The sequence below is a fragment of the Indicator indicator genome, chromosome 1 (genome assembly GCF_027791375.1).
Source record: "Indicator indicator isolate 239-I01 chromosome 1, UM_Iind_1.1, whole genome shotgun sequence".
NCBI lineage: Eukaryota > Metazoa > Chordata > Aves > Piciformes > Indicatoridae > Indicator > Indicator indicator.
In genome coordinates, this window is record NC_072010.1 from 79,749,651 (window position 1) to 79,775,287 (window position 25,637).

Sequence of the window (25,637 nt, forward strand, 5' to 3'; positions counted from 1 at the left end):
GTATTGACAGCTGGCAGGGAGGGAGAAAAGAAGAAAGTAGTTAAATGGACTATCACAGCAATGGTAAACACTATAACATGCAAAACGAACCTCAAGCCTATCGTCTTGAAATCTAGTCAATTAAAAAAACAAAAGTGTAGAAATTACTTTGGCTTCCTGCCATTATTGGAAATTACTTGTATATTGTGGTTTAACAATTACTTACTTGGAAAAAAACAAATAACAGAATTACGAATGTTCCCATGATGTTGTTTGACCCACACAGGTACTTACTTGTAGTGAAATTAACAAAGGTCATAAATTAAATAATAAACTTTAAAGAGCTGTTAATGCACTGATAACTGAGAGGATGGGAAGGCAATAAATACATACTGTTATTCTTGCAATAACTTTGTGTAGCTTAATCATTGCTGTTTACTGCATGGTTTACATCAAAGTACAGTGATGGAGTACACTTGCACGAATGTCTGCGTGTGTGTGAATGCAGGATAATTAACACCTCTTCTGTGAACTTTGTAAAAGGTTTTAGGAATCTATAAATAATGAGTAGGATGTGAACTCCATTGCAATGCTGTGACTAAAAAAAAAAACTATTAAAGCATCCTACTAGTAGGCATCTTTAATAGGAATAACAGTTGTCATGGCATGCAAAAGAACACATTCCCTTTTTCTTTTCAGACTTTGTTAGTAGCTGCTTTACCACAGACATAAGTTTGGACTTACAGGATGGATATTAATCATTGTGGGCATGTCAGATCTAGCTTGCATTTTTTTGTCTGTGCAATTAAAAGCGAAAACTGTAGTCTTTGCACAGAGAAATTAAATTTCCAAATGCTCAATGGGAAGACACAGAAAGAGGAGATTAATATAAATGAGTCTGGGAAAATAAAACTAATCATACCTGGTATTAAGTAAAAGTAATATATGAACAGAAGGATGGAAACTTCATAGGGCCAGTGCTGAACTGAGTGAAAGGAATCATTCTGCAATTAACAAGGTTGCAAAATTTGTCTCTTTCATGATAACTAATTACTTGCAGCCCACAGATATTATCCTAAATGGTAATTCAGCCGTCACAGCTAAATGGATTTGTCACCCTTAGGCTAATACAGTGCTTGCATTTGCAAGCAAGGTTTATATATTTATTCAGAGGAAAGACAGAGTCAATATTTTAGATGGATAATCATTATTCTAAAATTAATAGGGTACTCGGTCCAGTTTTAAACTGCAGACAACAAAGGTACCAATCAAGACAGCATTAACCTGCTTTGTGGAGGTGAGAACTAATGAGTAGGTAATCATGGGCATCATGAGATGGTGTCAGGGAAGTGGCAGACAATGTAGAAGCTGAAGAAATATTTTTCTGAAAAGAGTCCTTTACATTCTATTCTGAACTGTGTCTGAAATACTTGGAATGGCAACTTCAATGTGAAAATATTCAGACTGCACTTTGAGGCTGACCAGATTAGATGCTTTATACAGCACTGGAGTTCTGTATTGACAAAACTGAAGTTCTTTGGTTTCAAGAAGTACTGGGAGAAAACACAACAGATAGTTCAGAGAATGTCTTTCTAAAGTTATACTTACCAGGAACCTCTCTCACTTCGTGCACCATCTTTAAGCTTTTTCATAGAATGATAAAGGTCGTAAAATACCTCTAAGATCATCAAGTTCAATTGTCAACCCAGTACCACCATGCCCAGTAAACCAAAGTACCACATCTGCATGTTTTTAATTAAAACCTCCAGCAATGGAGAACTACCATCTCCCTGGACAGCCTGTTCCAATACTTGACCACTCTTTCAATAAAGCTTTTCCTAATATCTTATCTAAACCTCCCCTGGTGCAACTTGAAGCCGTTTCCTCTTGTCCTGTCCCTAGTTACTTGGGAGAAGTAACCTCCACCTTCCTCCAATCTCCTTTCAGGTACTTGTAGAGATCAAGGAGGTCTCCCTAAACCTCCTTCAGGCTAAACAATCCTCATAAGACTTGTTCTCTAGGCCCTTCACCAGTTTTGTTGCCCTACTCTGGGCACACTCAAGCACCTCATTGTCTTTTTAGTAGAGAGGGGCCCAAAACTGAATACAGGATTTGCATTGTGGCTTCACCAGTGATAAGTACTGGGGCATGATCACTTCCCTACACCTGCTGGCCACACTATTCCTGATATAGGCGAAGATGCTGTTGTCCTTTTTAGCCACCTGGGCATACAGCTGGCTCAAGTTCAGCTGGCTCTTAAACAGCAGCCCCAGGTTCATTTCTGCCCTTTCACCTTTTAAAAGCAAACAGTAATACATCTGATTTTTCCAAGCCTCTTGCTATGTTTGTTTATCCAGAAAGTAATAAAAAGATTTCTAGGCAATAACTTACCACTTACATTGAAAAGTCCCAGGAGCAGAGGAATCTTCTTTAAGTCTTGATGGTGCTTCCAACCTGATCTCCATCTTGTTCTGTAAATTTAGTACTTTGTTGACACCCTTACTAAGCTCCTCTTGGCTGTTCTCCAAACATTGCTTAAAAACCTTGGCGGCTGCTAGCTATAGAATTCCTTTCCCTCCTCCTCAGAATCTTGGGAACCTTTGAAGTTTCCTTTAACCAGTTGGGCATTCCGCAGTGAGGGAATTTTATATTCTCTGCATTTGTCTGGGGCTGTGCTTCAATTACTGTAGGTTTTTTAAAATTGGCTATAAAGTAACAAAGGAAATGAACTTTTTTCATACAACGTAGCTTCAATGTTGTCATTACATGCAAATTTGTGTAGAAAGTCAGGGCAAATGGAAGCTGTTGTACTTTATGAAATAGAAGAGAACATCATTATTGTACTGAAGAAGTTTTATATGTCAGAATAATGGTGGAAGCTATTAAGAAGGCTTCTGAAATAATTTGATAAGAAATGCAGTGCCCTGTAGTATAGGACCTCAGAAACTGAATGTGCAATGTAAAAGTTGAGAGAAAAGGTTTTTAGGAACCTAGTATACAAATCTGTTGGAAGTACATAGAGGAGATTTATGGTTTTACGTACTTTTCAGATGGCTTTCAAATGGTAGAGTTGCTAGCATGACCTTGACACCATTTGAGTTGTTAATGTGGCAAACTCAATCTTTTACAGTTTCTTATTTCATCACTGATACCAATATACAGACTTATGTACACAAGATTAATACAAAACATAACTGGATTTTTATCTCATCAGAAAAAAAGAGTTTGGAAAAAAATGACTAGGTTCTTACCTTCTGACTTTTGCTGCAGGCTCTGCTACTATTTTGAACACTGAGACTGCATGTGAAGCAACTTCTTATCAGTAAAGTAAAGCCTCAATCATCAGAAATTAACATCCACTTAAACAGGAAGCTCTACATGGACATCTTAACGTAAAACATATTTGCTAGCTTGAGCATCAGCATAAAAAGAAAACAAATAGAGTTGGACTTGGTTATCTTAAAGGTCTTGTTCAACCAAAACCAGTAATTTTTTTTTAAGATTTTAATGCATGTGTCCTTCTCAAATGTCTCTGCAACTGCAAAGAGATTGCTATATGGTAGAAAATCAGTGTATTCAAGAAAGATTTTGTACTGGAAACCTATTTTTGATTTGTGTTTGAATATGAGCTGTTCTAAATCCTGGAGAAGGAAATCATGACAGTGCTGTTTCTTAATGCAAAAAAGGGAAGAAATTTAAATGACCTTATTCTTAGTTACGCAGGTGTAGTCACTGACCATTCAGGATGTTATACTTCTGAAGTTTTGTGTAGTATCTTAAGGTTTTTCTGACCATTATGGGTTAAGCACTGAGATACCCTTACTCTTCTAAGCTGTTGTCAGAACTTTCAAGGTGGCTACAAGCAAAGGTTAGAGCCAAATCACTGTTATCTTTGACTTCACTGTCATTTGTAAAGAAAAGAACAGTATATTTCAAAGGACTTTTCATGTTCTTCCATTCTGCATCCTTCATTCTCGTCCAGGCTGGGGTGATTTTAAGTACTGTAGTCTTAGATATAGTACTTAAGAACAAACCTTACCAAAATAATATGTACTTTGTGGAATAAAATGTCCTACAATTTTTAATTTTTTTAAAATGCTTTTCTCCTTAGAGCTCACGCAAATTGAGGACCCAAGGGAGCAATGGAGAAGGGAGCAGGAACGCATGCTAAAGGAATATTTAATAGTTGCCCAGGAGGCACTCAATGCCAAGAAAGAGATTTATCAGATCAAGCAGCAGCGTTTTGAATTAGCCCAAGAAGAATATCAGCAATTGCACAAAATGTGTGAGGATGACAGCCGTTCTTATGCCAGCTGTGAGTTCACCTGTCTCTTCTCGATTTACCCATCTGCCTCTCATAACATGTGATGTAATAAATAGTATGAAGTGTTTCAATCACACAAACCTCCTTTGAATGAAGATCCTGACTACAGAAGGGATGTGCTATCCTGTCATATTGCTGTTCAGGGACTTTCATGTCCTGTTAAATCTGTTAGAATATGCCTTTTTAACATCAAACAGGAATGCATCCCAGCTAGCATCTCGAGCAAGCCATACTGATGCTTCATGCAAGGCAACAAAACCCAAGGCTTGAATGTTGCTGGACCAGCCACCTACTTGCACTCCAGAATTCCTAGATTATTCCATCCTAGACATGGGGGTGAGCCATAAGCTTAGGGTAGTCCTTGTGTGCATCCATTATTGGTTTACCAACTTTATAAAGAATTAGGGATAAGGTATTGTGGTCAAGAGTACTTCTGACCATGAAGTAGGCAGCAGTGTTTCATTGGTGCACCTCATTCTTGAATGCCAGTCTCTGATCCTAGTATTGATGGTCTAGGTCTTAGAGTCTTGGTTTTCTGTTTTCTTCATTCTTCAGATGACTCTGGTAGCTTGGAGTAGATGATACACTTTTTACGATGTCTTAGTTTTTGCACCGTCGTGGCTGTTGGCGGATGCAACAGGGAAAAGTCTTTCCTGAAAAGTCCAAACAGTCCAAAGAATTGTGTCAAATGAATACCCTCCACCCCTGCCATGTGGAAATGTAGTGGAGTTCACTGTGCAGATGGCTTTTCAGTAGCCACTGTGTGTAAGCCATTATGTAACAGTAGGATTTGCTGGTAAATGCCAGAGACTTGGTAAGTATAGGAAGCTTTGCTTAGCCCTCTCTGCAAATGTTCAGGAAGCTTGACCTTGAAGGAGGACTTAAAGCAGTCATATGGATAGAAGTGTTAAGCTACTGATCCAGTGGCATTTATTCATCCAAGATAATTGATTTGCATGTCAAAATCTTCAATAAAAGATGTTTTCTGGGCTGAGATGTGCAAGATTGTCTTGACCAAGTGGTCATCTGGGATTATCGCACCTTCTTTAGTTTTCAGAATATGTGTTGTTTGATTTAGTTTGTGATATAACTGAACAGTTGTGACTAGTCATATTTCTCATTGTTCAAGTTTCTGAAGAAAACTAAGAAAGCTTTTAATTGTTCTTACTAAGTAAGAAATGTTAAAAAAGAAATTACTGTTTAAAGAGCATTTCACTACCGTCTAAAGACTTGGAATAGGGTAAAAGATAGTCACCTGTATTTTTTTAGATTACAAAGTCTAAACAGAAATTTATTACCACACTTTAGTAGGATTGGGGCTTTTTATTTTGCAATAGTTCTGTGGGATGTGTTGTTGAATTCTGATGAGTATATAGAAACACTTCTCTTGAAGTTGATAATATCCTAGAAAAATAGCCTGGTTTTCATGTTTTTAAAGCTCTTGGAAAATTAAGTTGCTTGAAACATCAACAAAATATGAATGAAAATGACAATTGGAGGTTATCTGTAGCATGAATGCAAGTGCTGTGTTGATAACTTCCGTGTTTCTCAGTCTTCTAATAATTGTGGGGTTTTCTGGGTAGATCTGTAGAATTGAGAATGAGATACTGTAAAATCATTTAAGTAAAACTTTTCACTTGTTTTGAGGTTAAAAACATTTACATTTTCTACAGATGTGTTAATACAGTTTATATTGGTTTAGGATCATATGAATCTGTTTTAGGAAAATGGGATAGGCTGATTTAATAAGATAATATATTAAAAAAAAATTTAAAATCCCATTGGGAATTAATCATGCTGTCAACTCAAGATTCCCCAAGGCTTCTCCACTTGTTTTTTCGACGCCTCCACTCCATTTCTTGGACAGAAATCTTAGGCTCCTAATGCAAGTTCAATTAGATGGCCAAAGCTGGGTTCTTACATTGTGAACATTTCTGCTCCACCACCGCTTGTTGTTTCAACCTGCTATCTTAAAAGAGCTAAAACTTCACAGGCTGTTTTCCTTCTCTTTACTTGTGGGTGCTGCCATTGACTCAGCGTTGTGTGCTCATGAGTGGGAGGTGGTGTGAGCTCAGCAGTTGTGGGCTGGCAGGGAGGTGCCCATGCAGCAGTTTTGTGACTCAGTTGTGCTTCGCACTGTTTCAAAAACAAAAACAGCAAAATAAAAAACCATCACAAATGAACAGAAAAAAACCAAACCCCCTCTCCTACCTCCCCCCTCCCCCAAAAATAATAAAAAAAACCAACTCCGTAGAAAATCCTGGATTTAGAGAATTAATCCAGGCATGACTACTCATTTTGGCAAGTTCCTTCATGCTTGACATGACCTTGGTGTGGCAGTATTCTTCGGAGAGTCGAAAGGCTCAGTACAATGCAGACAAAGGTATGGGTTTCAAAACAGCAGCCTTCAGCTCTACAAGAGACTGCTAGGTCTAACAGCACAACCTCATCTGCACACATACCAGGCATTTTTCAGTGGGCAGCACTACCGTGAATGGCTCACCCAATAAATCATGGTTGGTCAGCCTATCCTCTAGGAGCTTTACTTCATCTGTCTAGGCTTTAGCTTGTAATGCCACAGCTTGAAATCATTCCCTGACTCTAGATTCACTGTGTTAAGAGTTACTTGCCAGAGGCTGGTCTGTGTGTTGGTTCCCTATGCTCTTGCTTTAGGAGGCAACTTCCCTCTGTAGCTGATTGAATTTTATTCTGACAATAGTTCTGTTACTTTATCATACTGTTAATCCAAAATATCTAGGAAGCAGTTAACAATTGTTAATCTTAGACAAATTGCTTTTATCAGTAAATGCTTCCATCCTGTCATGGAAACTGTTTGCTTTTAGGCAGTACGCAGTGCTGCTATATTCAGTTTTTGTTGTTTTTTTGGGGGAAAAAATATTCAGGCAAGCCAAATGTAATTTTTCAGTTGTACATTAGTGCAGAGGATTATTTTAAAACCTAGTAGTGACCAGTAACACAAAGAATGAATGTAATGGTCTGTTAAATAGTGTTACATCTTAACAATTGTATTAAATAAGAAAAATAAATAATGTAAAATGCTGCTTTCCATCTGTTTAGCATTCTCTGGATTTTCAACCAATACCAAGTATGACCCATATCAGATTAAAGCAGAAATAGCCAGCCGTCGTGATAGAGTGAGTAATCTTTTTTTCATTTTGTAAATATATTAATTAGACATGGGAAAAGGAGGAGGCGTATGTGCTTTTGTTTTACCTTAGCATTTACACTGGGTGTTACATGCCTTTTTGGAAATACAATATTAAAAGCTGCTTTTCTACTCTAATAAAAAGGAGTCTGTATTTACTGTAATTCAGTGACTTGTGAAGTAATGCTTTTTCCATGTTACAAGCATAAATGTTTTTGTCCCTGATGTCAGAGGCAAAGTCAACCAGGCTTTCAGAAGTTGCTTATTCTGTGCAAACTGCCACAGGTAGCCATACTCTGTAGCCAAATTCTTTCTTGATTGAATCCATTATCTTTGTATTTTCGTATTTGTCTATTTTCAATGAGGTTTCATGGGTGTCATTGAACATTTTGCCTTTTTATTTTGGAAATCTGTTCACAATTCAGTAGACATGTTGGTGAAATAAAACTTTTTATCTGATTTGGCCAGTACTCCTCTACTAGGGGAATTCAAGCCTTCTGAGAGTGATAGGCAGTTCTGTAGTAAAAATGTTCCATTTTTACATACATATATTTAAATTAGAATCACGCTTTTTGTACTGTTGTTGTGGAACGAAGAATGCTGACATCTTGAATTTCTCCCATGCTGCTTTAGCATAGAGTTAGTCTGCACATTGGTTTCAGGCAAATTGATATAGCAGTCATAAACAATTACAAAAAGCAGTTTGTAATATTAAGCTCTAGAACCTATTTCTAAAATGTATGTTTCTTTTTATTAACGGATGAAATGGGATTTAACATACCATGCACTCACAAAATAAATAAAAAATACTTATCTTTGCAGGATAGTGTTCCATTTTTGTTGTAGTGAACACTTTTCACATGAGTGCCTCTGAAAATAAATCCTGTTCACCACCCTTCAAAGGCATTTATTCTATCTGTATATGTTTACTACATGCTGACTTCAGTTTGCTTGGTTTACATACTTCAAATGTCAGGGTATTCGCAAGAGGAAAATAAGCCTTATTTATTTATATAATATTTAAAGAAAACAAACAAGGTCTTCACTTTATATCTCTATTTCTCTCTGTTCCCGCATCTTAAAACAAAATTGTTTCTGAAGTGCACAGGAAAACTTGTTTAACTGAATGTGTGCGTAGGCATTCAGTTGTTTTGGGTAATAGAATAAAATACGCACTATGAAGTGTTCGTGTACATGGTTTAGTGTTTTCCTTTTGGTGAGTATGGAATGAGTTGGTGATTCTATAGAAGTGCTTTGGGAGATGGTGCATTGAGTTTTGAGAAAAAGGCAAGAACACATGAGGGAGGGAGAGCCATGCAGGATGATGGGACATGGTCCTTTTTTGCATTCCCAGAACTGCTGTGAAGACCCTCACTCTTGGAGTGGAGCGGGTAAAAACTACACATGGATATACAGGATTTTTTTTTTAAAATTTTTTTTACAGTTGTGGGCTTTTAGTTTTTGGTGGAGTTTTATTGTTGTTTGGAGTATTTTATTGTTTCATTTTGTTGTTTGCCTGTGGGTTGGGGTTTTTTGTTTATTTTTATAAGTAATGGTTTGGCCATTTATTGACATATTTGTGAAAATCAAGAGCATTCTGGACTAATTTTAGTAAAGATACTAAGTTTGATAGCTTGAGAACAGAGAGCGTTTTTCACCCAGACCTGCTCCTACTTGGACTCTTCAGTTCAGTCTTAGGCCTCACCACCACACACTGAAACACTTCATTCCCCCCATTTGCCTGTAGTACCTTGCATCCTCCTCCTTATGGCAGTTTAAGTCCAGGCCACAGCTGGGGCCAAGACCCACTCCTCTGCTCACACAACTGCCACCCTCCCTCACCCCTTTCCCCCCAGCAGGTTGAGAAAGAGAAACTGGGAGCAAAATACAAAACAAGTTTTGAGATAAGGGAGTTTAATAGAACAATACAAAGAGTAGATGATCAAAGAGAGTAACAACAGTTAAGAAGTAACATATAAAACTGAATAATGTAAAATACGACACCCTCACCTGATGCCTGCCAGCCAAAAAACCCTCTGTGCTGGAGAACTGTTGCAACCCACCATGCAAGCTCCCCTGTGTCTCTGTGTGTCTGTTAATACATCTATGTAGATGCTTATGGTATGGAATACCCCACTGGCTGGCCCATCTGGGTGTGCTCTTCTAACTTCTAGTGAAAAATGTTAACCTTCTCCTAGCTGAACCCAGGACACTCCTGCTATTGCCCTCAGTTATCTGTCAGTTTTGGAGGGCAAGGCGCTGTTTCTTAGCACATCATTCTTGGTGCTGATAGTACTCTTCTATGGTCTTCCCAACCTTCTCTAGTAACTGTTTTCATAAACCCACAAAAATATTTATGGAGACATCAGTACTTTTGTCACTTTTGATTTATGCTTGCCAGGTGGAACAAGGTAATTGGTGGAGGGGTTAAAAGGTCAGGGCAATATGAAAATAACTGTAGAAAACCAGGCTGCCATTTCTGGGACAGAGGCCAGTTCTGTTGCCAGTGATTCTATTTTCCCAGGTCGAAAAGCTTAACAGCATCGAATGTTCAGTTCAGTCTTTTCAGTTCAGTCTTTTTTTAAGTTGACTAAAGAGTTGAAGACAGTTGAGAGGTGTCTGTCTGCTACAAAGGAAGAAGAAAAATCACATGTATTGAAACTTGCTAGTTGTTAGCATAAGCTACTGGAGATAGAAACCAAGTAGAATAGATGAAGAAATATATATTTTAGAGGCTGAATGTTGTGACTGCCGTTTGATTAGGTCTTATGATATTCCAGAAAGTCTTCAGTCGTTTTAATGCAAATTTTAAAGCAAAAAAGCCAGAAAATAACTTTATCACTTTTCAGTTTTTTAAAGTAACTTGTTTTTCAAATACAAAATCTTCCTTTTATTATGAAAGTTTCTGTTGCATATTGTTACTTTTAATTTTTTTTTTTTAATATTCAGCTTTCTAGGCTGAAACGAGAACTGGCACAGATGAAGCAGGAGCTGCAGTATAAGGAAAAAGGAGTGGAGACTCTGCAAGAGTAAGTTAAGAGTTTGTGGAAAGATATTTTTTTTTCCCTTTATTCACCTTGGAATGAATTTCATAGAAAAGCGTTGTCAAACAAAAAAAGAGTTTGAAACCACTTAATTACTTTGCTTTAGAGTTTCTGCTATGATAGTGAGGCAGGGTGAGACAGTGTGAAATGATGGAAGGAAGGTTGGACAGAATTGGTTGGAACGGTGATTTCGTAGAGCCACATGCAAAAACAGTTTTAGAGGCCCTGTTTTTTAACTCTTCCTGAAAATGTCAAGGTGGAATTAGATTTTAAAAAATATTTTCCAAGCATTTTCTGAGGATGTTTACCACCTGGATCACGGCCCAAAGAACCATTCAGTAGTCTTCCTCTCAACAATACTCAGGCTTCCTGGCTGGGCACAGTACTTCTCATGGCTGTATACCAGCACACTGCTTCTTCCTTTTATCTGATGACCATCTCATTCTGCACAGTATGGCTGATTTGAGTGCGTACTGTAAATCTGATCGTCTGTAGAACCTTCAGTTTTGTTGCATGTGCAGAATAAGTCCATATAAATATGATTCTCTCTCTCTCCAACCTGTGAGGAAAGGTAGCTCCAGGCAATTCACCACCGCTTCCAGGGCTGTTAGGCAGACTGTGCTCTGGTTATTTCATACTCATCTGTGCAAAGGTTGTGAACTGTTGTGGTGACCCTCTCCCTGCTGGTCACTGAGTGACTGACATCTGTGTGCTACTTAGCACACCTACACATACAGTGCATACATGGGATGTCTGGTGGGATAGGGAGAGAGGTTACCAGATCATGGAAAGGATGGCAGGTAAGCACAGGTTGTTGTGACTTCCAGATCTGTTCAACAAGTCCAGAGGCTAGACCATATGTTGAACAGCTCTTGGATTTGCCCTGGATGTGTGGCCACCCATTTAAAAGACTTGGCCTTTTTTCCAGCATGCATGTGAAAGAAATGGCTAATGCAGGCACTTCCTGAAAGTGTTGGAGCTGTTGCATATCTAATGTGTTTTGCAGCATAAGTACAGGATCTGTAAAAATAATTTGAAGCTTTGGATTTATTGCATTGCTGCTACAAAGCACAGGGGCATGCCTTTGCTTCAGGAATTCTATCCAAGTTCTAGGAATCCTGGAGCAATTGGATTATTTTCAAATTTTGGTTCTGATCAACATGATGCTAACAAAATGATATAAAAGGAAATACTCGGGTTTTACTTTTAAAGGAGAAAGTGTAGCTCATGCATGTTTTCTTTTTTTTTTCTTTTTTAACCTTTCACTGTTCTCTTTGTTCTATAAAACATTTTAAAAGCTTTAGAGAAGAAAACTTGTTCAACCAAAATCCTTCATTGGCAGATAAAATGCAGTCATTTTCAGACATAAATATATTTTTTATTGACTGCACAAAGCATTTATGGGTAGTTAGGGAAATTGTGCCATTTGCTGAAAATTAGTAAAATAAAGCACTCAGTATATTGAAACAGCAGACATTTTAATATTTTAAGTATAATTAATATTTTAGAGTGGTGGCCTAAATATTTAAGTGAGTAAGAATTGCTTTGCCTTTTCTACTTTGTTTTCCTTCTCCTGATTATTGAGTTATTTTAAGGGTATAGGTTCAATTGTTTTATAAAAGGACTAACCATTTGACTAAGACGATGAAAGTATTTGAAGGTCATTTGAAAGTCACGATTGTTTTAATGAATATAATTAATTACAGACAGACCAGCGAAGTGCAACTTCTTGAAAAGTAAAGTCTGCAGATGATTAAGAACACAAATGTTAGTCTTGAATTTTATCCCAAGTGAAGTTGCCCATGCTCCAGGATGGGGATAGAGGAGAGATATTGCAGAGAAGGAATATTTTAATGCATATCTGATTAGTTAGTGATCATCTAGTTTAAAAGTTCAAACATGACAACAGAGTGCTATGGTGCTGCTCATTGCTGCTGTTGCTACTGTCACTTTCTGTCCTGGTGGTGCACTGGGTGGCATTTGTTGTTGCCTGCTGAAGCTGGGGAGAGTGTTTTGCCTCTGTGTTATCTGGGACTGCAGTGAATTTCTGTCAGTGTTTGTGCCTTGCTGAGCTCTGCTCTCTGCAGGCTTCACTTTTGAACCAGAGGCTTTTATGGGTTTGTTTTTGTTTTGTGTTTTGAAGTAATTTTTTAATTGCCTTTCTGGTGAGATATGCGCTTCCTTCTGAGCGTTTTGCTTAGAGTAGGAAGTAAGCCAATTTGGAGAGTACTTACGCTAGCAACTGAAGCAATTCTAGCCTTCTTGAATAGTCAGCAGATAAATCAGGCTAAAAGCCTAACTCTGCTCTCTGTTGTCCCTGGGTGATACCTTCCCTACACCTTGTATTTGTGGGTGAGAAGGGTCACTCAAGTACTGAAGTAGTTTAGTCTTTGCATATACACAAAGCAAATGTATTGTCTAAAAAGAAAATCATTGCTCCTTCTTAAAACAAAAAATGTTGATAATTTTCCCCATTTATTTACTTATTTATTTGATTAAGATTCTTACATCTTGGACATTTCCCCTTTTTGTTACTTTTTTCGAAGTTTTGGTCTGCATAAATTTTCTTCCTTCTTCTGCTAGGTCAAATCTTCAAGTAACTGCCAAACTGAGAATGGCATGCATCCTGTTCAGCTTTTTAAAAGCCATGTTCTTCGCTTTATTTCAAGTATAAGCCAAGAACAATATTAGGAGCTGTCACACTTTGGGCTTTACATCTGGCTGAGTGTTTGCTTTGAAAGTCTGACCAGAATGGCATTATGAGCAGGTATCAGAACCTGCTGCCATGCGACTCCCTGTGCAACCTCTGCTGGGTATAGCTCTCAGAGAAAAGACAAATTTTATGGTAAGAGTGGTTAGGTTGCTTAGTATTTCCATCATTTTATGTTGCTGTCTGATTCAGATGCCTTTGTTAAATGCAAATCTCTTGCATTGACATTTTCCATGTGCACTGTCTGCCTTGGACTGTATTTTGTTTTCTGTTCTTTTTAATTTTAGTAAAATGACTTAGCTGTCTTTGAGGAGAACTGAATAAAAAAGAAACAACCAAACCCACAAAAAAACCTGGAGGAAATTGGGGTTTTGTGGGGGAAGGGAAGATTGTGGTGGTGTGGGGTTTTTTTTGTTTGTTTGTGTTTTTTTTTTTTTCCCAAATACCTCTACAACTCCAGTCTTTTTTTTTTTTTTTGTTAATTAGGATTGTATTTTCTCGAGTTTCATCCAAGTCTGGCAACATTTTGATAAATATTTGGACATCACAGTCAGCCTTTGCCCACTGGAGTCTTTATAGAGCTCACTGTTCAAAGCCTGCAAAGATGGCACTCTGCACGACAGTGTTCCCCAGCCACCACAGGTGCCTTTGCCCTGAAGTAGGGCTGATTCTGTTACAGTCCAGAGTTGCAGTGTTAAAGATGACCCTGTCTTGGAACATACTCCTTCCTCTGACCTGTCAGCCAGGACTGAGAATGAGGAGCAGTTCCTCCTCCCCTCTGTTTTCAGTGACCCTTCTCCACAGCAGGAATTTTGGAGGAAGAAGGCAGTTAGAAACAAAGGAAATTAAAACTTGGCCAGTTGATTGTGAGAGCGGAATGAACACTGAGAGAAGTTGGGAGAGACAGGAAATTAGGACTAAACCATTTGTAGCTACAGACTAGTTTTGAGGGTGTAAGAGCTGAGAAAATTTTTAAAATGAGATTTTTGTAACTGAACTACAGACTTGTGTTTCAGTGAGGGTGGGGGACGTGCTGTGTATTTGAAAGCGTGTGGAGGAAAGTGGAGGAACACAGAAAATGCCCTGTAGGACTGAAATGATTGCGGTGTATTAATAGTCCATGTACCCTAGAAACATCTCTCTCAGAAAATGTGTACTTCATTCATACTTCTGTGTATTATTTGAATGTTCTTTCTATTCACACAAAGGTCTAATCTGTATTTGTGTCATGCTGTTTTCCATTAATGAAATGGAAGATTCCTGTTAACATTGTGGTTTTCAAAACTAGAGCCTTATGAAAAGAGGGGGGAAAAATTAACAGACAATAAATAACAAGTAATTTTGTAAAGTACTGAAGTCATTTTGGGTTGACAGCAATACCGATTTAAGCTCAAATATTTCCGGCAGTAGAAATGTCTCTGATTCTTTCCTTAAACAACTATCAATTCATAAGTTGGGCTCCAAAGTGACATCCAGGAACATGACTGCGGGTAACTGGACAAAAATCTGGTTGAAATTAAATAATTTCCTTTTCCTGAAATGCCACCATGAACCTGCCAAACAGTATAATGAGCAGTTGTGTAGGAGGCATTTTCAAGTATAATGTTTGAGTAGAATGGATGTTCTCCACATTAAGGTAACCTTCAGATTAAACCACGTTATCTTTTTCTTGTAATGTTTAGGTAATTGCATTAGTTATTTTACCATGTCTTTGTCTAATATTTTCAGGGTTTTAACTAAAAAAATAAAAACCCAGTGAAGACTGAAACATGTTAAAAGGAAAACAAAACCGAAAAAACTAACTGACATTTAAGTCCTTTCTTGTTCTTGAACCAAAAATCGTCATGGCTTGTATATTTTGTTATGCACTATGGGGAAAACTGTGCTTAAGTAGAAACCTTGATGTTCAAACTTACTTTGTGTTGTGTCCAAAAGCGGAACTGTCAGGAAAAAAAAACAACCTAAAACCATAGAAACCTAACCTGCATTTGCTTTTTCTTAAATATTGTGAACTACCCAGTAAAACTGTAAGATTTTAATTCAAGCCTTTTGATTTTTTCATTTTAATATTTTAATTTTAAAGCAATTAATCTTCTACAAGTGGTGTTGAATTCTAATTTGCAGAATGTGCTCAGTTGTTGACTCTCTTAGCTTAATGTAGTACTTATGGTGAATCCTTTTATTCTTAGTGTTTTAAACAGTTTGGGTATTCTTGTCATGTATGTATAGGATGCCCTCTTCTACTATTTTCATAAACTGATTTCTTGTGGAATGAGTGAGGAATGTTATATATTTAATTCTTTTAACCAGAGACGTTTTCCTGGAGATGTTAGTTCTTAGCATTGGCTTAGGGACCATTACACATACCATCTTTTTTCTATATGCATGCTTTCTATGCTGGATTAACAGGCAAATTGAGGTTTTCATGTTTTAACAGGAATTTAATACCGTTTTCGCTAATTGCTGTGGGTAGCCTATTAAAATCCCTTGGTTGTTTGTAATAAATGCAAGACTGAATGATTTTCCAGCAAGTTCTGCAGTCCTTTCCTGCTGAAAACTGCTGGGGAAAAAAAGTTAAAAACTCAGACAGTAATGCCCCACTTAAGATGAGAGGTTTGTTTTGGTTTGGTTTGGTTTTGGGTTTTTTTGTCAAGATGGAAACGGTAGTACTACTTTAACCTGATGTAGTGAGTAGCACTCTTGCTGATTGCCAAGTGTGCTTTTGAAATCCATAGATGGCCATAATGGCAGGAAAACATCTGCAATAAAATCTTAGGACTTAAAATATCTTCCCAAGAACATGAAATGCCTTTGTTGGAAACTTCTAAAGCAAGATCAGATAGCAGTCCTGCAAGCGATGTTGCAGTGTGTAGCACTGCATGGAAAATGCGGCAGCTAGACTGCTAATAACGCAAACGATAAAGACACTGTCATGTAGATTAGTTTTAGGTTGATTTTACTTTTGTTGCATGAAATAGCAACATTGCTTGTGATTAAGCTTTGTATTAGGACATTAAAACCAGGAAGTTTGTTGGTTCTGAAGAACCTGGGTAGAAAATTGCATTGCTTGTTTTTCATAGTGTATTTGTCACTGGATATTGTGTTAATTCCCAGTAAGTTGTCGTTTTGTTCCTGGAAGCAAAGTGGTACATGAATAATCAAGAGTCCTTAAAACTTCTGTGCACTAGTTATGTGAAAATTGCTGAACTTGGCTTAATCTTTTCAACAGGATTGACCGAAAGATGTCAAGTGCTCATACAAATTACAGACTGGATGAAGCACAAGCTATAATGAGTGAGCTTCGAACCATAAAGAAAGCTATATGTACAGGTGAAAAAGAAAGGCAGGACCTTATGCAGGTAAAAAATATGCTACTCAACAAATAGCTGCTAAAAAGTAATAAACCCCTCTATTTTCTTGTTTGTTATTTCATTGGGGTTAGCAAGTTTAAATAACGGAAGTGGAGTGGCCTAAACTGATTTTTGTGTTTGATAATTGCCAACAGCAGGGAGCTTGAAGGAGGTAAGTAGTCAGTGTCTATGTTGTGAGCATACATATTCATATGCATCCATCTACTATTCTAAATTCACATCAATGTATTTATTGAATGTAGCTTTCCATTGCTGCTGACTACGTCAAAGGCTGGTATGGAGTAATTATGCTACCTTTAAGTTTTTTATTTTGTTTAATGTCTCTTTGTGTTACCTATAACGAAGTAGGACTGAGAATTCTTGTTTACCAGTTTTTTCTTCTAGGTGTTTCCCTTTAAAATGAAAAAAAAAAAATCACAGATCTGGATCTCTATGTCACTGTGCCACAGTTTGGCAATTCTTTTTTTGCCCCCAACTCTCCTCTTAAGTACCCCAGTCAAGACACATTAATTTTGAATGTTTTCACAAAACCTTTGGAGTATGATTAAATACAGTGTATACAGAAACTATCATGCAAGCTTTAAATTACTTTATGAATCAGAGGATGACTATCGAGGAGAGGTACATGCTTGAGCTTTTGAACAGATTCTGCATCTTGCCCTGAGCTGTCATTTGCTGTGTCTGTTATCAATATGATGAGAGCTTGATCAAAGAGCCACGAGCCTTTGCCACCACAGTAGCTTGAGTGTAGACTTGCTCAAATATGCTGCAGATACAGAGAGGGGTGACAAGGACAATTCTCTTCACACAGTTTTCAAACTGCTGTATAGAAAAAAGGAATCTTTGTTACCTGAAGTTTTAGATCCTACTAAGTTAGTACTGCCATTCAAACATTTTGGTTCAGTTTTATCTCCAGTAGTATTTCACTGGTGGATTGTTGTTTTGTTTTGTTTTGTTTTGTTTTTTAGATTGGTAATTTTGTTGATTTTTTTTTTTTTTTTGTTCGAAATTGTTTAATGGATAGCTTGTTATCTACATACAATGAATTTCTATAGTTACACAATTATTCAATTTCCAAAGCATTACCCAAAGGTCAGCTGATGGGCCACAAATCCTTGTTCAGGTAGACAGAACACTGAAGTCACTACAAAATGTTTGTACCTTGGCAACTTGTAGCATATTTCATATTTGGGTTTGCCAAGTTTTAAAGTTATTCTCAGTCTTCCACATGCCTGGCTAGCAAGACATGGTTAGGAAGGCAGTTCTTCATGGATGCAGTGACGCACGTTTTAGGAAACTTAACTGGTAATTTGAAGACCTGTGTGTGAGATCTTGGAGCAGCTTAACTATTGGCCTTGTTTTGACTCCCCCACCAGATTTAAAAAAAATGTTTTTTTTTCATCCTTCCCTTACATTTTCATTGTTCAGTGGCACTAAATACAGCTGTAAACATTAAGCCAACTTGAAATGCAATTACAGTTTCTTTAAATACAGTGTTGGGGGAATTAGAAGACTAAGATCAAGCTTTAGCATCTTGATTGGGCAGTGCTGGCAGGACCAGAATGCAGAGGTTGCATACAAGAGAAATGAAAATTAAAAGTGCTACTATCCTTCGTCATGATTCTATGTAACATACAGGAAATATCAGTCATTTTTGTCATGGATATTTATCATTTTTGTAATGAATGACAATCTGACATCATCTAGTAATAGATGTATAGTCCAGAAGAATCTGGGAAATAGTTGTTCCACACATACCTATCATGCAACATGGTTATGCATGTTCTGTTGCAATTGTAACAATTGTAATGCCATATTTTACAAAAGCTAACAGCTGTAAAAATTGTGTATTTCTGCTAACTTATTGTGCTCTGTTAAAATACCCAGCTTTCTGCCCATTTAAAAACGAATTTAACAACAAAAAAAAAAGATTATTTTTGTTGTCACCAAATTTCTCTGTGCTTTAGTTTTTTTATAATTAGTTGAAAATTATTGTTATGGATTTATTTAGCTTTATCAAACAAGTGCAGGCCTATTTTAGATATCTTCCTAGTCAGATCAGAATTTGATTTTTAATTTTCTGTCAATTTTGAAATTGTTTTGTCCTCAGAAATGCTACATTTTAAAGCTCTTGTTGGTGAGACAAGGTTTCTTGTGAAACACTTTGTTTTGAAAATTGTTTGTAAAGGAGTTTGAGGTATTGTGTAGACAAAGGGGGGTTTATTTCAGAGAAAGGAAATAGACAATTTCTTATGATTTCTTAATTTAAATCTGGCCAATGTAAGCAACAGAACTAAACATAGTCAAAATGACTCAGTCTTGTGTAGGTGCTTGGAAAATTGTAGCTGTCATAGAAATATGATAATTGGATTGAGCTGTGTGGGAGAGCAGGCTGACAAGGGAAGGAGAGAGTGGTCAGATTTAAACTGGATGCTGTGGTTACAAGTAAAGCCAAACAGGCACTGTCACTGCTCAAAAAAAGCAGGTGAACTTTTTATATAATACTGAGTAATCAAGGTGTGTGGTTAGGTTTCTGAAAGCAAGTGTGTGTGTCTCTGTTCCCCTCATCCCTTTCATGCTTTTAAAATGTCCTTTAGCTTTCGGAAGTATTGGAGTTTGGCTTTTGTAGGTGTTTTTTAAATTTCTTTTGACTTTTCCTTTCTTTACCATTTGAGTAGGTTAGATAGGAACTGCACTGTAATAGTAAGCGGAAGAGAGCTCCCAATTTAGATCACAGCAGACAATGATGAAATGACTGCTCATTTCTCTTTGGGTAGGTCATGTGTGCCTAGAACTTCACATCCATATGTTAGGCTGGTCTAGCAGTTTCTGCGGGACTGCCACAAGCAATCCATAAACCCCAGATGAAAGTTTATGTAAATTGTTTCTGTCTAAAAGTATGCTAACTAAGATTGCATTTTTCTGTGTTAGGATTGCTGAGGGCTATACTTTCACTCATCCAACTAGAAGGACTCAAAGCATTTATGCTTACCCTAGAGCGTAGTCACATCTGCAGGTAGATGTAAGTTAAGGTGATGTTGCTTGGTGATTGCCACCTGCCAAATGTTATGTAATTTTAAAGTAATATCCAGGGTTCAACAACTGTGCCCAGATAGGAAGCTTGGTCAGCAGCCAAGCAGCCCTTCATTACCTGCCAAGGAGATGCTGGAGGGCATCAGAAGCACACCAGGTATAAATAAAGTAGCTGAAATACTGGCAAAAATTTAATTTTAAATTCTGGAATAAGGACCTTTGGTATTACACATGCTTGTAATATGTTAGCCAAAGGTGTCAGCTGGAACATAGCTTATTTGGGAGAAACCTCTGTCTTTCTGAATCCCTTTCTTTCTTTTCTTTTCTTTTTTTTTTTTTTTTTCCCTGTGCTACTGGCTCTACTTTACCAGGAAGAGGACATTTTAAATGTTTGATATTTGTGTAGCTGTGACTTGATATTATTGTTTCCATGTTTTAATGCAATTAAGGGTCCTCCATACAGTTGGAGACTGACAGGACTCAGTGATTTCCAGTAGGTTTTGAGGAAGAAAGTTAGATCAGTTTTCATCAAGTGGAAGACACTCTTGTTTTCAGGGTGTTGTTGTGGTGTTTTTTTTTTTTTTTTTTTTTTTTTTTTTTTGCCATGAGGTGGAGCAGTTAATTTTGTAGCAAATAATGGAGGATAAAGGAAAAGTAGCTAGGAACTTCCTGTCAACATATATTGAAGTTAAATTTTGCTATCTCAGGACTGAGAAGAAGCTGATTTTTTTTGTGTCCTTCATACTAATACGGCACAGTTCAGTTTGGAGGTGGCTGAAGAATTGGCTTTTTTTGGGGACCCAGGATAATTCGGCTTCTGGTAGCAAGTAGTGGTAGCCATGTCCCACTGCTAGCATGTCTGGCCTCACTCTGCACTGTCCTCTGTCCCGGACAGGGCTGAGAGCAAAATTCCAGCCCTGCTCAGACCTTGTAGTACCAGCAGGGACTGAAGAGGAAGCAGCATGTGCTGTATCACTGCCTGCCTTCTGCCACAGGAAGAAGACAAAGTGTGTGTGAGTGGGAGTGTGGCAGGGAGCAGCACTGCTCCCCCACCTCTTGTGGCTAGGGAGCCTGCTCGTCTGTTCCTCCTGCACCAGGCTGGGTATTTTCCCTCTTTTTCACCTCTAGTGGAGGCAGCGCTGCGGGCGGGGCCGGTGTATAATGAAAACAAAGGGATGGACCATGTATGACAGAATTGGAGACTACTGGAAAAAGCTAGTTTTTTTCTGGCTAGTCTTAAGCCTGATGCAATTCCTATGGTTGCTTTCCAGGCTCTGAAACTAGATGCATCCATCTTCAAGGTGGCCTTGCTGTTCTTGTGAGCAGCAGTTAGTTGCTGTTCCACAAGTTTGTCATCTTGACTCCATCAGTTGAATTTGTTATAAGAAAAGGCAGCATTGATGTGTTACTCTTTTCTAACTGCACTTTGAAGACTGAGAAATCTTAGTAATTGGACATGGACAATAATAACTGGGACTTGTTGCAAATCACCAGTTGTCTCTGAAATTCCTGAGGGCTAGCCTTTTCCCAAAGCAGTACTTCAGATATGTCTCTGATTCTGTAATTTAAACACTGGAGTTTTTCAGAGCTTTTACGTGTATTTTTAGAACCAAATGGTTTAATTATGTTTTGACTTACAAATTGATACAGATTTTAAAATATCAGATAATTTTTTTCTGTGTAATTTGATAGAATCATAGAATCAGTCAGGGTTGGAAGGAACCACAAGGATCATCTAGTTCCAACCCCCCTGCCATGGGCAGGGACACCTCACACTAGATCAGGCTGGCCAGAGCCTCATCCAGCCTGGCCTTAAACACCTCCAGGGATGGGGCCCCAACCACCTCCCTGGACAACCCATTCCAGGCTCTCACCACTCTCATGGTGAAGAACTTCTTTCTTATGTCCAGTCTGAATCTCTCCACTTCCAGCTTTATTCCATTCCCCCTAGTCCTATCACTACCTTATATCCTAAAAAGTTCCTCGACAGCTTTTTTGATAGTCCTTTCTCTTCTGGTGAGGGGATGTTAAACCTTTTTTTAAACTTTCTTTTGATGCACAATGCTTAGGGTCTCCACCATAAATGACAACCTGCTCAGTAGTTTTGTTATTAATACTACATTTTCTGGGTTTTTTGAAAAAGAGTGCACAATCAGAAAATAAAAATAATATTAACATTTTTTTTAAATAAAGCATCTTAAGCGCCTGACAACCAAGCTTGTCTTATCAAACAAATTATTATTTTGTGTGATTCTGTCATATTCCCCTTTGCATTTAAAGACTGATTTAGGTCTCTTGTTTACTCTCACTGTTTGTGTCATTGTGTAGACATCTCAGAGCTGTCCCTTTTCTAAGCCAAAATGTAAAATATCTCTTAACTATGTGAACTTTGGGTAAGAGAGCCACAACAGTGAAATCTGCTGCCAAAAAAATACAGTCAATACAAGGTGTTAATCAAGTTCGATGTGGTAGCAGTAGTGGCTAAGGAGTGTAACCTGTGGAGAAGATGGCGAAAGGGTGGGTGAATCACATTGGTCTTCCCTATCGGCTAACCTGAAAGTTGACAGCTGCTAGATTGCAAGTCATACAGAAGCTGATGTAGTCATAGATCTAAGCCAAATAATTTAAAATCTGTTGACTGTTAGATGCATCTTCTAAAAGGATAGGTTTATTACAGAGCAAAGTTTCTGTGTGTTAGTAACACTACGATGAATTTTACTTTCTGAAGTAGTTTTTATAGGTAAGCTACCTATATTTCTAAAATAGTCCCTGCCCCCCCCACGCCCCTCCTTTGTCTTCTATTAATAAAAGTTACAAAAATATGTTTTTCTAATTCTGTTTTTTAAAACTTTCTTCTTTAGAGCCTGGCCAAGTTAACAGATGGATTCAGGAATAGCTGTTGTATTACAGATTCACTGCAGGATCTCCAGCACAATTCTAGTTCACTCAGCGACTCCTGTTTACCTCAACAGCACTGTGATGCTTATTCTCAGACTGACATCACTGGTGAGGTATGTGTTCCTATGTGAGACATTTGCTGTAGAAAAGAAGCTGCTTTTATACTCTAGTGATATGTTATTTCCTGTTTTAATTTAAGAGATGTTGGCTGTAACAGACCAAAACATCCAAAGCAGTATTGGTGGTGAGGGAGTTGTTTGCTTATTGTTTCTGGATCATGTGAGTGGTGGTCTTTGTGGTTCTGCTATTTGATCATGGCACAGAGGTATAGTGACATGCTTGCAGGTCAATGACAAGTAAAATCAGCTCCCAGACTCAAGTGTCCCAGTAGAGCACTTCCCACATCCTCACTACAGTCACCACAGGTTCATTTCTGAATTTACAACTCTTGCTGAGGTGTCCGTGGACATCTTTTCATGTCACCAGTTCTGACTCACTGAAACTTGTAATGAAGCAGAAACAAAGCAAGCACTCCAGCCAGCTTAAACTTGCAGTAGAGACCTGTTGATTGTGCAACAGCATGAGATGTTAGTGTTCTGGTAGTAGTAATGTGTATATATAGACATATATAAGTGGGTTTTTAAAAAAAAAAAAAAAATCTTGGGTTTTGTCATGCTTGTCATCATTGTTCATGCACATCAAAGATGTAGGCCAGACGTCTACTCTTCCTGTACCTGAGATAAAGGAAGTGACTGTTAGAATCTCAAAATATTTTTCTTAAAAATAGTAAAACTTCTGATCTAGTCTGTTGTACCTTTATGCTCAAATATACCCTTAAATGTGTTATTTAAGAAGAATATATTGACATTCCTTGGAATTAGTTCTGTGTGAATGGAATTGTGTATCCAAAATAATCAAGATTTAGCTTGCATTAGTACTGTGGCAGCTTAAGCTGTTCTTTAGCAATAAAACATTTTTCTTCTGTTGGTGAGATTTACAACAAAGCAAGAAGACAACCTGTTAGTAACCTGTTAGTACTGTAGTTTGGATGTTATTCTATATTTGGTTAGAAACTTTTATTGAACTATAACTTCTTGTTTATAGACATTTATCATTCCATTTTTCCTCTATTGTCTTTTTTCACTGCTGACTAGCTGCCCAGTTGGATGTCTCCAGAGAGTCTCAATAGAGGAAGAAATCTTGTGTTTTTAAGAAGATATACCCCTAAAGCATCTAAGAAAACTTAGCTTACACTAGGCTGCCTTTCAGTGTAGTATTTAGGTTGATGGTGCCTTTGGGATGTCTTGTTCTGGAGTGATGATGGATGTGATTATTGAATTCCAAAGAGAATTTTCAAAAGCAGCATTTTTCCATTCACAATACACATTGAATGCCACCCAAGACAAGCCAAGCAGGTTCAGGAAATTGTGTTTGTCAGGTATAGGGTTTTTGTTAGGAAATTGAAATTGCATAATTAACCTAATTGTTTTCCTGAATTTTTAGTAGCAGAATGTGAATAAGAATGAGGCAATTTTTATTTTTTTTTAAACAGGTGTGATTATGTAGAGAGCAATAGCAGCAGTTAGATGAGAAAACCAGAGGTCCAGCAGTGCACTTAAATAGGGACTTGGGTTTTAACTATTAGACTGTATGCAGATTTCTGAAGAGAGGGAAACAGCTGATGACCTAAGGTGGAAAGAAGATGCTGTACAAACTGGATTGTAGACAGTAGGAATAGCACAAATGTGCATTCTGCAACCAAGTCAATCATCAGGGGGTGTTTTTTTTTAATACTCTTTAAAATGATGTAATGATTTAAGTGCTGGGTATCACAGTACAGGAGTGTAATCTGAATTATTTCTAATTAAACTGTCTATAGAATAGCTGTATCAAGGAGTAAAATATTTCAGTTAAAACACTCTTTGTTTTAGGCTTGGATAAAATTGAAAAGCTTTGAGCATTCATCAGTCATTCTATTTTCTAGCCCTTGATTTCCAGGATCATAGTTTATTGAAAGGGCTTATTTATCTTCTGTATTTTTAGCAAAAAACCCAGGTTTGTATTTCTAAAGCGTAACATTGATTTTTATGATGTTATTTCTTAAAGCATTGAGGTTCTTTAGTAAATACTGTGAGATTAATTTGTCCCTTTCTTTGTGATGAAAAATGTTTTAAAATTCTCATTTCTCTCTCTTCCCCCCCGCCCCCTACCGCCTTGCTTTTCAACTCTGCAAAAGTTTGGGTTTGATGACAAAACAAGACTTGTAGACAAAGTAAGACTGAACTGGCAGTATGAAGAGGCAAAGAAAAGGTAATTAAAGAAAAAATTGTTGATTTATTATTATTTTTTTAAATGTTCACTGTTGTGATTAAAATTTTCAAAGTAGAACTGGAATCAGCCCCTTAGCTGAAATGTCTTCAGGAAGATTAATTTGCTTACTCTTTTGAGTAGCTCCCAGATAACAAAAACTTAGGTAAGCATGACTTTTATCCTGCGATTGTTATGTTCATTTGCAGAGATAGAGCTAAATGTCATCCCTGTTCTACACTAGCATAAACACAAAATTGCAGTGGTTTAATTGAACTGGTTTAATTTTTCCCTGTTCTAAACTTCAGTATAAACAGTCTTGCAGTTTGCACTCCTAAACCTGGTCTGTCAGTAAATTCAGAGCTTTGCATACCTGTCTTTCAAATTCAATATACTGAAGTTGTGAACTGAGTGTGAAGAAAGAATGCAGAACTTCTTGTGAGATAAATCAAGATGTTCATAGCTGAACAAAAGAGTACATAAAAATAAATGTTGAAATTGAAAACAAATAGGAGTAAATAAACAATTGCTTGAAATAAATTAATTCTCCACTAAGTCCTTTAGTCTAATTGCTTATTGTAAGTATTTCCTACGTGCAGGTCAATCTTGCAGTGTTTTTTCATGGCTTTGTACAAGTAATCTGTTCTTATTTAGCACCACTTGAAAATTATGACCTAGTAGTATTGTTTAGCAGGTCCTCATTCATCCTGTTTGCCCCATATTCAAGCCAGTAGTGTAGGTATAGATGATTTGGACACAGTAATTTCATACAGATATGATTGTTGTAATTTGTGCTGACAGAACA

The 25,637-nt window shown here is 37.4% G+C and overlaps 1 protein-coding gene across 1 annotated transcript in view; it reads left to right on the forward strand.

Moving 5' to 3' along the window:
• WWC3 (WWC family member 3) overlaps nt 1–25,637 on the forward strand; it is a 102,207-nt gene that overhangs the window by 39,349 nt on the left and 37,221 nt on the right. Inside the window, exons 3-8 of the mRNA XM_054384655.1 lie at nt 4,091–4,294; nt 7,382–7,458; nt 10,419–10,498; nt 16,453–16,582; nt 22,489–22,638; nt 24,762–24,835. Coding sequence (XP_054240630.1) covers nt 4,091–4,294; nt 7,382–7,458; nt 10,419–10,498; nt 16,453–16,582; nt 22,489–22,638; nt 24,762–24,835 — 715 coding nt within the window. The remainder of the gene's footprint in view (nt 1–4,090; nt 4,295–7,381; nt 7,459–10,418; nt 10,499–16,452; nt 16,583–22,488; nt 22,639–24,761; nt 24,836–25,637) is intronic.